Raw genomic sequence first — 13,202 nt, 5'->3', positions numbered from 1 at the left:
AGCATAGGGACGAAATCCCAACTACTGACTCTTGAGAATACAGCAAAGCACCCATGTAGAAAACCGAACGAAAAGAGAGGCGATTTTTGGAAGTCAAGAAAGACAGGAGGAGTTGTTCGTTGTTATCTATTCTCCATAGTTGAACAACCTGCATACTTTGAAATCTGACGGGAAATCGGATAAAAAATCCCCGGATTTCAAACTTCAGTGTAAGATATAGGGGCAAAATAAAGCAGACTTTGGCTCTCTTGGATTGGAGGTTAACGGAAGGCTAACTACTCATGTCATAAAAAACTTTAGGAGTTTCGAGCCATTCCTCTTGAGCGAAAGTTCTTCAATGGGTAGCTGATTAATTGACAGGCGTCAAATTAGGACAATGAGAAAAGAGACAAGGACGAATTTTATGACAACCTCGAATGGGCATACGACGAATTGCCCTCAGACCACATAAAATTGGTGCTGGATGATTTGAACGTTCGACGCGAGAAGAGGGGCAGAAGTCCGACAAAAAGGCACAATCTCCATGAAACTAATAATGACAACGTTTTGCAGTTGGTCCACTTTGCTAGCAGCAAAAATTTAATTTAAACAGACGTGGGCCTTGCTTGATGGTTGCACCCAAACCAACCAAATTCATCACGTCCTAATTGAAAACAAGTCGAAAGCTATAAGCTCGGCGCTTCAGATACGGAAGATCTTGTGTATTTCTTAGATAAACCCCAATCCCACTTTACCTTCTTAATAATAGTGCGATTTCCATGCTCTATATTACAGCCAATATTACTGCAAATTTTCATTCTACTAGAATACACTTTTTCAGATTTTTCGATTGAGCAGTTTCTGAGAATGGGTCCGTGAAAGAAATTGTCACCCTTAAGTCCCCGCACTCCCGCTTTTGCATTCAATGTCAGAAATTTGGAAGGTACTACTGGATACCTTTCATTTGATACCACGCATGACTATATTCGGTGCATGTATGGGAACCCCTTCCCCTTTGGAAAGTACTACTGGATACCCTTGCTTTTGATACTCCAGATGCCTATATTCGGTGCATGTATGGCAACCCCCTTAAACTTAAAGTAAAGCGATATCATCCACTTAAAACAGGGAGTTTACACTTCCTACCTTCGTGCCAAATTTCGAATCAATAGGAATACCCGTTTCTAAAAATTGGCTAATAACATTTTACCGATTTTAATAAGACTTTGTTACGGAAAACATCAAAAAGTCCCCCGACTAGCATATTCGACGTCAACACCTGCCTCGTCTTCTTTTTCTACCATAGATATTGCCCTTATAGACTTTGCGGGTGGGATCGTCCTCATCCATACGGATTAAGTGACCCGCCCACCGTAACCCATTTAGCCGGATTTTATCCACAACCAGACGGTCATGGTATCGCTCATAGATTTCGTCATTGTGTAGGCTACGGAATCGTCCATCCTCATGTAGGGGGCCAAAAATTCTTTGGAGGATTCTTCTCTCGAACGCGGCCAAGAGGTTGCAATTTTTATTGCTAAGAACCTAACTCTCCGAGGAATACATAAGGACTGGCAAGATCATCTTGTACAATAAGAGCTTTGACCCTATGGTGAGACATTTCGAGCGGAACAGTTTTTGTAAGCTAAAATAGGCTCTGTTGGCTGACAACAACCGTGCGCGTATTTCATCATCCTAGCTGTCGGCTCGATCTAGATGAAGACAGTTTGTACGTCTCGGGTGGTTCTTCCCATGATGTTGATATTGTCAGCTTAGGCCAGTAATTGGATGGAAAAGGATCGTACCTCTTGTATTTACCTCAGCATCACGGATCACTTTCTCGAGGGCCAGGTTAAAGAGGACGCATGATAGAGCATCCCCTTGTCGTAGACCGTTGTTGATGTCGAATGGTCTTGGACCAAAAGTATTACATGTCGTTTATATAAAAAGGGAGATAAATTCCGCTGGGGCAGAGGCGTTTTACCGCTGCATTTGTTATATAAAATTCTGATGAAAATTATTGAAAAAGGACCAGGAATGCGGAAAAGGTCAGCAAAACAGGTACTTATGAAATATCGATTTGTGGACTTGGACATACTCTTTAAAATAATGCCCGACAACACAGAATTCCATGTCAAGTTTCAAGCAGGATTGATACAGAGCTTCAGAAGAAACTCAAGTTTGAAGCAAGGAGGCAGTCCCGCTCTCACTCTATTCAATATAACTCTGCAGTATGTCAACACAGCTTATAACATACGCGGGTGATATTAGCACCATGGGACACTCAGTACCAGAAGTCAAAGCAATTTTTCCAAACCTGAAGTCTGAGATAAAAATTTAATGAGAAAACACGCCATGAAAATAACATACTACGAAAATAGGCATATGCCCCATCTCAGGAAGCCACTTTATGAAATTCATACATTTATGACAGCATAAAAGACACAGTTCATTGTCTTGCAAAGGCGCCGAAAAATCTAAAAAGGCCTAGACAATCCGCCTTAAAAGAGGAAGATATTGGGTTCATCCTACAAAGACTAGGCCAGATCTGTTCGAGAAGCACCCAAAATGCACATTTCAACTTCTAGATACGCAAGCACTTACACGCCTAACCCCAGTCCAACAGTTGGTCATTACCCAATACATCGTCCAAAACTGAACAAGCTGACAGATATTAAAACAAATTTGTCTCCTGACTAAGAGCTTTTTACAGACGATTTCCGTTAATGGATATGATGCTACCCCCCGCAACTGTCAACCAAAGTAGTTTCATCAGAATTCAAACGAGTTCTACATTTCCTTCAAAGGACAGCTCAACACCCTCAAGCCTGCTTGGTTATTGCGGCAGATTGCAACACTCTTGTCCTTGTCAGCCTCAAAGATCATTGTATATTGTTCAAAAGGAAAAACCCACTTCCCGTGTTTGACATTTCTTATTTTTGTCACGGACGCAATAGGCCAATGATAACGAGATTAGCACAGGAGGCCTGAGTCGCTAGGTCAACGCGAAAGCTCACCTACATAACCCATAGGCTGCGGAAGCTCATCTTATTTTTACCTTTATTTATTTGTTTCAGAGAAACTTCTTTCCTTATCCCTCTTTCAAGAGTTGAAGGGCTATTCCCCTCATCTTTGGAAATATTACGGTTGTGGTTTTATTTTTGTTTGCTGAAAGCCTGAGGTTGAAGTGCCAACTTTCAAGTAAATAAACGGCGCGTTGCATATTTCTGTGCATCCTTCCGTTTCTGTCAACAGCCAGCGCCACGTCATCCGCTAAGCTTTCGCGTGTGTTGACAAATTTTGCTATTCACATAGGGGTGAGTCGAACAACATACTCCACAAAAGTAGCTAGTATGATCTAAATGCTCAGAGCCTACGACTCTCCCTCCACTCCACACACCTTCTTGGAAGCAGCCTTTCGTTGTTTCTACCGTCAGGTAGCGATTCACACCTGCCTCAGCGAACAGCAACCAAGATTAACAAAAGTATCATCAAAACAATGCTGTCTGGCAGCATCGAAAGGTTCTTGGAAAGGCGTATAGCCAAAAGTCAAAATTGGGTCCTTTATCGTGGAAACCAAGGAATAGAAAAACAAGAACCGCGCTGGTAAGCAAGTTGGTTTTCATTTAGTGGGTATGACCTTAGTTAGTTAGTTTAGTTAACTGGGGGGAGCCGCAGCTCCGAGCACTCAGGCCATTATTAGGCCCATTGTACTATCCCCGTAAGTTGCCTATTCAATGGCTTCGCGCCTACGGTGTTCGCAGGCTTTAGCGAATCTGAGAACATTCTCTAGAGGCAGAGAGTGTGCAGATTCTTCATTGAAGAAAACCTTGCCAAGGTGTCTTCGTCTGAGATCTGAAGATGCCGGGCAGCTGCATAAAAAGTGCAGGGCTGTCTTCTCCTCCTCCTCACATTGGCTGCACACAGCCGAAACCACTACCCCAATCTTTTCCATATGGTATTATAGTTTAAGGGGCAGTGTCCCGTCAAAAGCCCTACTAGGGTTTTCATGTCCCACTTCTTAAGGGACAACAAAAATGCCGCTCTAGTGGCCCTAGGCTCCTTCACAAGGATATGCACTTGCCGGCAAGAGTCCAAATTTCTCCACTGGAATATGGAATATTCTCCAAGAACACACCTGCACCCGATCCATCCTCCGTGACTGACCCGTCGGTGAAGATTATTAGGTCTGTAATCTGAAAAGACTCATGGCCACTTGTCGACCATTCTTCTCTTTCGGTGATTACGACAGTGTATGTCTTTTCAAAGACGAATCTGGAAACCATATGATCGGTCGGCATCAGGGCTACCGGATGTTTTTCAAGGAATTTCCAGATAGACGCATGCCCGTTGGATTGGCCGCATTCCCACGCCCCAATGGTATCGAGCCTATATGCGTCGTTGGCTGCTTTCCGTTTCACCTCCAAGTGAATCGGGGGTAAATTTAGGATAGCTTCAAGTGCCGCGGTCGGCGTAGTACTCATTGCTCCAGTAATACTTAGGCAACCAAGTCTATGAATCTGCGTGAGCAGCTTCCTGCTGTTAGCAAAGTTCAGTCTTGGCCACCAGACGATGCATGCATACATCAAAATGGGTTTTATTATGGATGTATACTTCATACTAGAAGTTTTATATTACTAGAAGTTTATATATTGAAAGTCCCCAGGTCTTACCTATCGCATTCCTACAGCACCAGAGCAATCTGCAGGATTTCTGATATTATTCCTGGGTATGATGCTTCCACGTTAACTTGGAGTCGAAATGTACTCCTAAGTACTTGACTGTTTGTGCCAGCTGGATTTCCGCCCCTGCTAAGGTGTGTAGCGTATAGCTGCCCCACCTGACATTCCTAGTGAACATAACTAGTCCAGTCTTCCTAGCGTTCACCGTGAGTCCATTGCAGAGGCACCAGCTGTGGATTACATGCAGAGTTGCATTCAAGCGGTCACATACTGTGTCCGCAAACTTGCCGGTAATTATTACGGCTAGGTCGTCCGCAAATGCTTGCGCGAAGACTTTTTTGTCCTCCAGGAGCCACAGCAGGGTATCCATCACCAAGAGCCATAACAGAGGAGAGAGAACCCCTCCCTGTAGGCAGCCCCTGAGACATCCTGCTTCAATAGACTTCTGGCCGACCGATATGTGGATTTTTCTCCACTCTAGCATGTGAAGGATCCAACTGATTAGCAGCGGTTCGATTCCATGCTGTCTTGCCGCATCATGCCGCAAATGGGGCATAATTGAAGGCACCTTCGATGTCCATGAATGCGCCTAAACCGTATTCTTTATCGGACATCGCCTTTTCAATTTTTGCCGTAAGTTCATGGAGTGCTGTCTCCGTGGATTTGCCTTTCTGGTAGGCGTGTTGCCTATGCTGAAATGGCCATTTAGGAATGTGTGTATCCCTTATGAACCAATCTACTAATCTTTCTAGTCCTTTTAGCAGAAAGGACGTTAGGCTGATCGGTCGAAAGCTTTTTGCGTCTGTGTAGGTGGGTTTTCCTGGTTTGGGAATGAACAACACCTTCACATCCCGCCATTTAATTGGAATATAAGCGTGTACTAGGCATGCACGATATTTATTCCGAATGTGTAGACCCAGGGCATCCATTCCTTCTATTACTAGCGCAGGGATGATGCCATCCGGACCTGCAGACTTGTATCTATGGAACGAGTTAAATGCCCATTTCACTCGCTCCAGTGATACTATTTTGCATGCCAGATTCCATTCTCTCGGTTGAGGCCTGTCTGCACCTGTTGGCCTCGAGATTAGATTTTGGATGCTGCCTGGGAAGTGTACTTCAAGCAAATGATTTGCCGTTTCTTCATCGCTTTCTGTGTACTTCCCATTCTGTAAACGTAAATAACCCAGTTTCTGTAATAGTATGAATGAATGAAGGCAATTGCGAAAGTAGGGTTCACAGGATCTGTTAATAATCTCCCGCTCAATTCAATCACCAGGTGGATGATGTACTTACAAGAAAGATTGCACTGACTCAAGTCTGCAGTTTGTGAAATTATTATCCGGTTTTCTAAAACTCGTGCTTAACCAATTAATCCCATTTGAGGGTCTTGCACAGCCTTGTAGTCTTTCTTTCGCCTTAAAGTACGTTCTAAAGAGTTCTGGTTTCGAAGGTCTTACAAGTTTTGTATTCAAATTCGCATGTCTTGTAGTTTTAACATCTTCATTCACGATTCGAAGGTCGTCGATCCAAATTTTTTTCACTTCTCTGATAATAGAGCAAACCCTTTCAAGGCACTCGAAAAGTGTGCACTTCAGAGATTCCAATTAAGCTTCTAACGTCAAAAGTGTCGTTTTTCGCTTATGCAATGTACCAAGAAGTACACCCAAAATCCGCCTAATCAGTTTTCCTAGGATTTAATCTTTATATTAGTGCTCACTGTTCACATGAAATAGCCGGACTGAGTTCTAAGTAACCATGACCTAACAGTGAGACTTCGTCTAGTTCCCGGTTGTCTAATCAATCCTAACATATTTGAAATGTATATTGTCAGGTCAGTTACTTCACTTCTCTTTAGACCGACGTATGTTAGGGCATATCCCATGTTCACAGTCATGAGATCAGTTGAAGTGATGAAATCAAATAGTTTCTCTCCCCTAGGACTGCGTGTGCTACTTCCCCAACAAAAATTTGCACCGTCTACAGCCTACTCAAAGTTCAAAACCACTTGACTTCGCATACGTTACTATATCCGTTAGCTCTTCCATTTGCGGAGGACACAGAGAATCATCAAATAGGTACACCGAAGCTATAACGTTTTTCCTCTTACCATTAACCTGGCGTTGTGAGACGATTTTGGGTGCAGAATTTTCTCAGCATGGTTACTTGTAACCATGGGATTGATATGAGGACCCAATTTAATAGCCCCCTTTACTGATTCATTACGACAGATTTTGTTAAACCGAACCCATGGCTCTTTTACCAGAAAAATATAACTTTGTCAGTCTTACCGCTAACAGAAAGGAAAAGAGTTGGCATCTTGAAAATAATTTGATCTACCTTTGATGGATGCATGCATTGTCTTGTGGCCGAGACTGAACATTGGTAATAGCAGGAAGCTGCTGATGCAAATTCAAAGGCTCAGATTCCTAAGTATTACCGAAACAATGAATACTGTGCCGACCGCGGCACTCGAAGTTATCCTAAATATATCTCCCATTCATTTGAAGGTGAAATGGAAAGTAGCTAACGACGAATATAGGCTTGATACCACTAACACGTTGAAAGGTGGTTCATTATACGATCATGCGTCTGTCTGCAAATTCTTCGGTAACCATCAGGTGGGGCTCTCATGTCCGTCGACCATATGGTTTCCAGATTCTTCTTTGATATACTCCATTATAAGCACCAAAAGAGAAGAATGGCCGCTAAATGGTCTTTTGGGATTACCGACTTAATAATCTCCACCGAAGGATAAGCCATGGAACACAGATTGGGCGCAGGGCTGTTCTCACGAAATTCGATTATGAAACTGGTCCGACCTCTGGGAAAGATGATGACCATATTCCAGGCGGAGATATTTGCCATTTCATTGGCAGAAGGAAACTGTCCAAACTGGCTCACCAGATTTGGCATCCGGCCATCCACTATCAATCCAACTCTGAAGGGTGAAATTACAAGAATTCATGCAGCCGAATGGAGAAATTCGAATTTCTGCTGCCAGGCGAAAATCTTTGTGAAAGAACCCGGGGTCACGGAGTAGTGGCCTCAGCATATGCAACCAATAGGAGGAGGAGAAAGAGACGGCCTTGGGCTTTATATGCAACTGCCCAGGCTCCTCAAAACTCAGACGAACATGCCTTGGTAAAGTTGTCTCGAATGAAAAATTTGCGCATTCTGTTTCTGGAGAATGTTCTCAGATTCGGGAAAGCCTGCGAATGACGCAAGCTAGAGGCCATGGAATAGGAGATCTCCGGGGATAGTACAATGAACCTAACAAAAGCCTGACTTAGAGCTGCGGCTCCCCCCACTAAATGAAAGTAACTAACCTTTGATGAGAAACCCCAACCCTACACTAACCTAATAGTTTATTTCGTCCAGTATAGGTTTCACCGGGGTTATCAGCTTGCTCCCACTTTTCGTCGACAGCTACGCTTCTTTCGGTCTGATTTATTATCACACCTGATGTTACAGCAATGTCCATCTCCTCATTCGTGAGGAGATTTCCCTTCTCTTGCAATACCTGCCTCCTGAACCTTCCCAGGTTCACGGTGTTCGATTTTCATGGATAGGTCTTCACAGACCGGTATTAGACTAGATTTGTCCACACCATCAAGACAAGGTGCTGACAAGCAAGACTCAGCCTGTAAACCTCCTCCTTTAGTCGCAGTTGTTTTGTTCTCCTGTCCCATCCTCTTCTATTTTCTGGAAGATTTTTAGGCAATAATGCCGCCGACAGATTGTGGGTTACTGTGCCGCGCGTTAGGCGCGCCGTTGAACTGATGTATATGGTCTCCCAAATTTTCCCGTGACTTCTTTTCGCATGGAGAGTACAAATCCTCCTCCAAGCTTCCATATTCATATTTGGATGCTATTAGTGGATTAGCGAGCTACTACAGGCTACCGCCCCACGTCAAGGTGGTGCCCGAGGGGAGCCACAAATCTTTACGTCTTATACGCAGTTCTCTTAAAAGGCACTTTCCGGACTTCTGAAAATCCTAATCCTAAAGAGCCACACTTCAGTACTAAGCGATAAATTTTCCTAAACTATAGATCTGTGGCTGTGGTCGAGAAGAGTCGACTCCAATAGACTTAATTGCCTCATGACGCTTTATTGTTTATTACAAGTTCCAGCTCAAGAGTAGAAAATGTAAGGGATATTCACTAGATAATTGCGTGTGGATGAATTCCATTCCACCCATAAAGGCTAACCAAAATATGCGGTTATTTGACGTTAACTGCCCGCAAACTGCTTGTGTCAGTTCCACTATGAGCGCTTATTTAGGAGGAACTAAGTTTTTGATGTTGTATCTTTCAATATTATAAAATTCCAAAAATGTACGACCGATTGCTTACCGCTGTGAATCTCTGAAACGGAAGAAAAAATGAATTTATTAGACCAATTTGGAAAGGTTCAATACATAATAACTTAAAATTAAGCACCAGTAGATTAGTCTCATATGATATTCCTCGACCAGCGATAAAAGGCAATAGAAAACTAGCAAAAACCCTCCCGAGATTTGCAATGTAATTCCCATTTGAAATCCACATTGGATTTCAGTCCCATACTATCCATCTCCTCAGCATTTCGCTCCTTAACATCTATATGGAAGTAATCACCCTGATCCGTGACCATTTCGAAGAATTCCCCCTCATACAAATCAATGTTCATCTTGTCATCACCTGTTTGTTTGTAGAATTGTTCAGCAAACATCATTGTCCCCCGGCAACATCACCGCCAACAGGCAGCCCGTACCGTCGAGATTTATTATTTAATTCAACTGACAACAACAAGTGAGACACTTCAAACCACTTTTTCAATCACACACCTGTATTCCATCCAATTCACGTCTATCGAAAGACATATCCATAACTCAGAGACAGGCATCTTACTGAGATGTTAGACGACATATATGACTTGACGAAAAGCAACAAAAGACAGGAAAAACGCAGAAGAAATCCTAGAGCGATCCAAGAAGGAAATGATCAAGAACTTGGATGACCCTTCTATTCACTCACTTCTATTGGCAATCGAGACGGCCATGTGCCTGGTCGTGGCGATGAAATGGTGATACCAATGATGATGGTACTTGATCTTGTTGATATTTCTCGCAGAAAAAATGCTAGTAGTCATGATTGTTTGTCTGTTTGTTGGCTAGGCTGCGGATGAAGGTGCATGAGGATTAGCAAAGCGTGAAACGATATGGACCTTCATCTTTCCCTCTTTTTTCTTTATGCTGAAAATGAAAGTTACTTATGTGATGGCCAAACGAAGTTTTCCTAGAAAATCCAGGGAAACAAGCAGATTTGATTGGAGATAGAAAAAGATTGCCAGGAAATGATCGCATAAGTAGTCGGCAATATTGCATTTTATGCCGCATCATGTTCCAGATGACATCCAAGAAGTTCAAGACAAGATCGATAAAAAGTCCTCCATGACCGTAAGTAGCTCTGTGAGGTTTGCGGGATCATCATATCTATAGATTGTGTTCGTATGCTTCCAAGATCGCACAGTTGGCCTTAGTTTATCCACACAAGACCTCTCTTGGACATTCATCGCCCGGTGTTGATAGCAGCCGTTTCGAATTGGTCTAGAATGTTGTTACATGGTCGGCAAGTCTAATTCGCTCGAGAATAGTCTGCAGTTGAGTCTGGCTTTGTGTCTCGAGCTAGTGATCCGTGACTTTCTCACGGAAGATTGAATTTCGTAAACGGGAAAGAAAACTGAGTATCTGATATTGTGTTTATCTTGGCATCAACACTGATCGTGATCTTGATTTTGATCCAATATAATTTGAACTTGGTTATCGGCTTACAATTTGATTCAGAGTTAAATGATGTTATTTCGAACGGACAACTCGTGGATAGAATACAGTATGTCATGTTTCAATAGCCGGTGAGGGATTATGTATCTAGATTAGGCCCCGTTCAAATTCCGACCAGTGCTTCCAAGTTTAAAATTAACTTTTCGTAGCTTCAAATAACGACAATTCATTCGTTTGCATTTAGTTCAGGAAGAGTTGTTTTCAATTTGTCATCTTCAGTTTCATATGTAAGGGGGATCCACCTTATATTCGATGCAAAATCATGATGCGTGTGTCTGATATGCCTACCAAAGTTTCATCATAATAGGTGCAGCGAAATCGGAATAAAATCGTCTAGGAAACCGGCAAGCGTCCGACGTCGTTGACTGCTCCTAAAAACAGAATAAAAAGCCAATATTCCAATCCCGAGGGCCAATGCAGGGCTTTCAAGAGGCATCCCCTCTTTCAGAAAGACATATTGTTGTACACAAACGACCAGGTGACATTGCAGAATTTGCTGGCGAAGTTTGCATTGGATGAGTTGTTTACCATCTGAGAGGTACTCCAAACGCTTGCTTGTTTACTGTAAATAGATGATAACAGGATTAAGAATGCTCAAAACAGAGTCGATAGATCTACATGTTGATCCCTGCCTGTGGGTTTAAACCTCAGCATTTTCTCCTACTAGTCGTGGCAAGCAGAACGTATGAAAAAGCGTTTCACGATGTTTCTTTTGTCTCTGGCTTCGATAAGGTACAGCCTACTGATCTCAAACCTTACCTCGGCATCTCTCAACCAGAAGATGAGCAGATATGACTACTGGCTTCGGATTTACGAACATGCGGTACCCGCATGTTGGCCAGATATTTCAGGCCTCTCAGGCCTTCCAAAGACGATAGTTAGTCCGGATGGTCATTTTCAAAACCGCAGAGCAATCACAACTAGCTCGTCGTTGGTGATACGTTTTCCTTGCACAGAATCAATCAAAATTCAATTCAGTTTGAATAGACACCCAACTTAGGACCAACCGAGTCAACTATATTTTCAGTCGATTTAAGAGTTGCCTTGTGGATAAGTATAACAAGTGCGGTATCATCACTTGATGACATCTTTTTGCTGCTGTATTCATTCCTACTCGCAAGGCCGGAGAACTTTGATTTCCACGCATGACCCACCTGTCCTTCGGCAGCGGAAGAGCTGTCTTACTAATCGGACGGTATATATCTTGGAAATATGCTGGAAAATAATTGTAACTACTAGGCCGCCATTAAAGGCCACTTTTCAAGTTGTTATCTACATACTGAAAAATCGCCACATGAACTAGTTTGTTGCGGAAATAAGGAAGCGAATCGGAAGTCGCAGGAAACTGAGACCTCTAGTAATCGCTGCGAGCGTAGGGCAAGCACGGCGCGCTTGACCTTCGATACCACCAAGTACAGCATGGAGTGGGTCGTGATAAAGGGTATTCACCAATTTGCTGGCCAGGGAAGCAGAAAAGAGAAGAAAATAGTGTTGATTTCGGTAGCCAATATTCCACAATGGAAGAATTTCAAGGTGGAAGACTTCCGGCGGCCCGATGATAAACGGCTTATAAGGTGGAAGGAGTATTTCACCTCGCTTCTCAACTGCATAGCATCCGATGAAGTTTGTAGTAACCGCGGCTTCGTGACGGGAGCGGGATTTTCGCCTTTTTCGGGATTAATTTAATCAAATAATGCATTCTATAATGTGCAATTCCCTTAAATTTTGCCGTATATTGCATATTATTGACTGCGTTCGGGCGAATTGATTATGACAGAGGGGAATGATATCCCGCTTCCGTCAACACTGCTGCGCATGCTGGTCGCAATATTAACTCGAGAAGTTCAAGGCCAAATGTAGCGAGACCGGCTGATCGAAAGACGACTAATGGGCAGAGGAACGTGTTGGAAGCGAGTTGACAGGTTCGTTCTTTGTACGACAAACTTTGGGGAAGGATTTTGAACCGCGGTGGGTTAAAATCAATTGGAGGATTGCTTTCGGTTTTCCGCGATTTTCCGTTTTCAATCAAGGAAATTTTATTTAAAAAGATTGTAGCCTGGAGGACTTTTTCATAGTTAACTGTTTTGTGAAGTTTTCTCTGATTTTTGGTGGTTTTCATAGCTTGACAACTTTCAAAATTAGCAACCGAGTGTATCGAAAACAAAAACAAAATTTTTGTCTGTGTCGCGTAGAGTGATGATTTTCTTTCCTGCGTTAGTTTCGCTTGAAATTGTGTGACATCGATGGAAACACTCATAGTTTGGGAAGAGTTTTCGATTCGTACTAGAGGAGACGCTATGCTAGTTTCGACTCCAAGTGTTTTTGTTGATTTTCTTTTCAATTTTTGTGAATTGATGTATAATACGATTCCGAAGAAATACTGTGCGCAAAGGAATGTTGCCTGGACTGTATCATTGGCTGGTTATAGTTAATGTATTCAATACCGTGCTCCCTTAATAATTTGAGAATCTTACCGCTCGGTCCGGTAATCGATCTGCCCGCGAGTAGCGTGTGCATGAAGAGAATTTCCAGATATTATAAATTTTTAATTTAATAAATTTCCATTTTTATTAATAGCAATAAACATGCACTTCAACACGCAGAGCTCTGGGTGGAACCGAAAGTTTTGTTTTAATTTTATTAATTATTATTCATATTTATTTTCCAAATAATGGCCGGAAGATGTCACGGAAAGGGAGGGAACCTTAAGGGTTAC

At 42.7% G+C, this 13,202-nt stretch overlaps 1 protein-coding gene across 1 annotated transcript in view; it reads right to left on the bottom strand.

The window, feature by feature from the left end:
- The window catches only part of LOC119655183 (cytospin-A-like), a 498,871-nt gene that overhangs the window by 323,277 nt on the left and 162,392 nt on the right, over positions 1 to 13,202 (bottom strand). The window contains exon 2 of the mRNA XM_038060941.1: positions 9,018 to 9,029. Within this exon, the coding sequence (XP_037916869.1) occupies positions 9,018 to 9,029 (12 nt within the window). The remainder of the gene's footprint in view (positions 1 to 9,017; positions 9,030 to 13,202) is intronic.

The sequence above is a fragment of the Hermetia illucens genome, chromosome 4 (assembly GCF_905115235.1).
Source record: "Hermetia illucens chromosome 4, iHerIll2.2.curated.20191125, whole genome shotgun sequence".
In the NCBI taxonomy this organism is placed as follows: Eukaryota; Metazoa; Arthropoda; class Insecta; order Diptera; family Stratiomyidae; genus Hermetia; species Hermetia illucens.
Note: the sequence above shows the minus strand (reverse complement) of the source record. Positions and strands in the feature narration are given on the sequence as shown.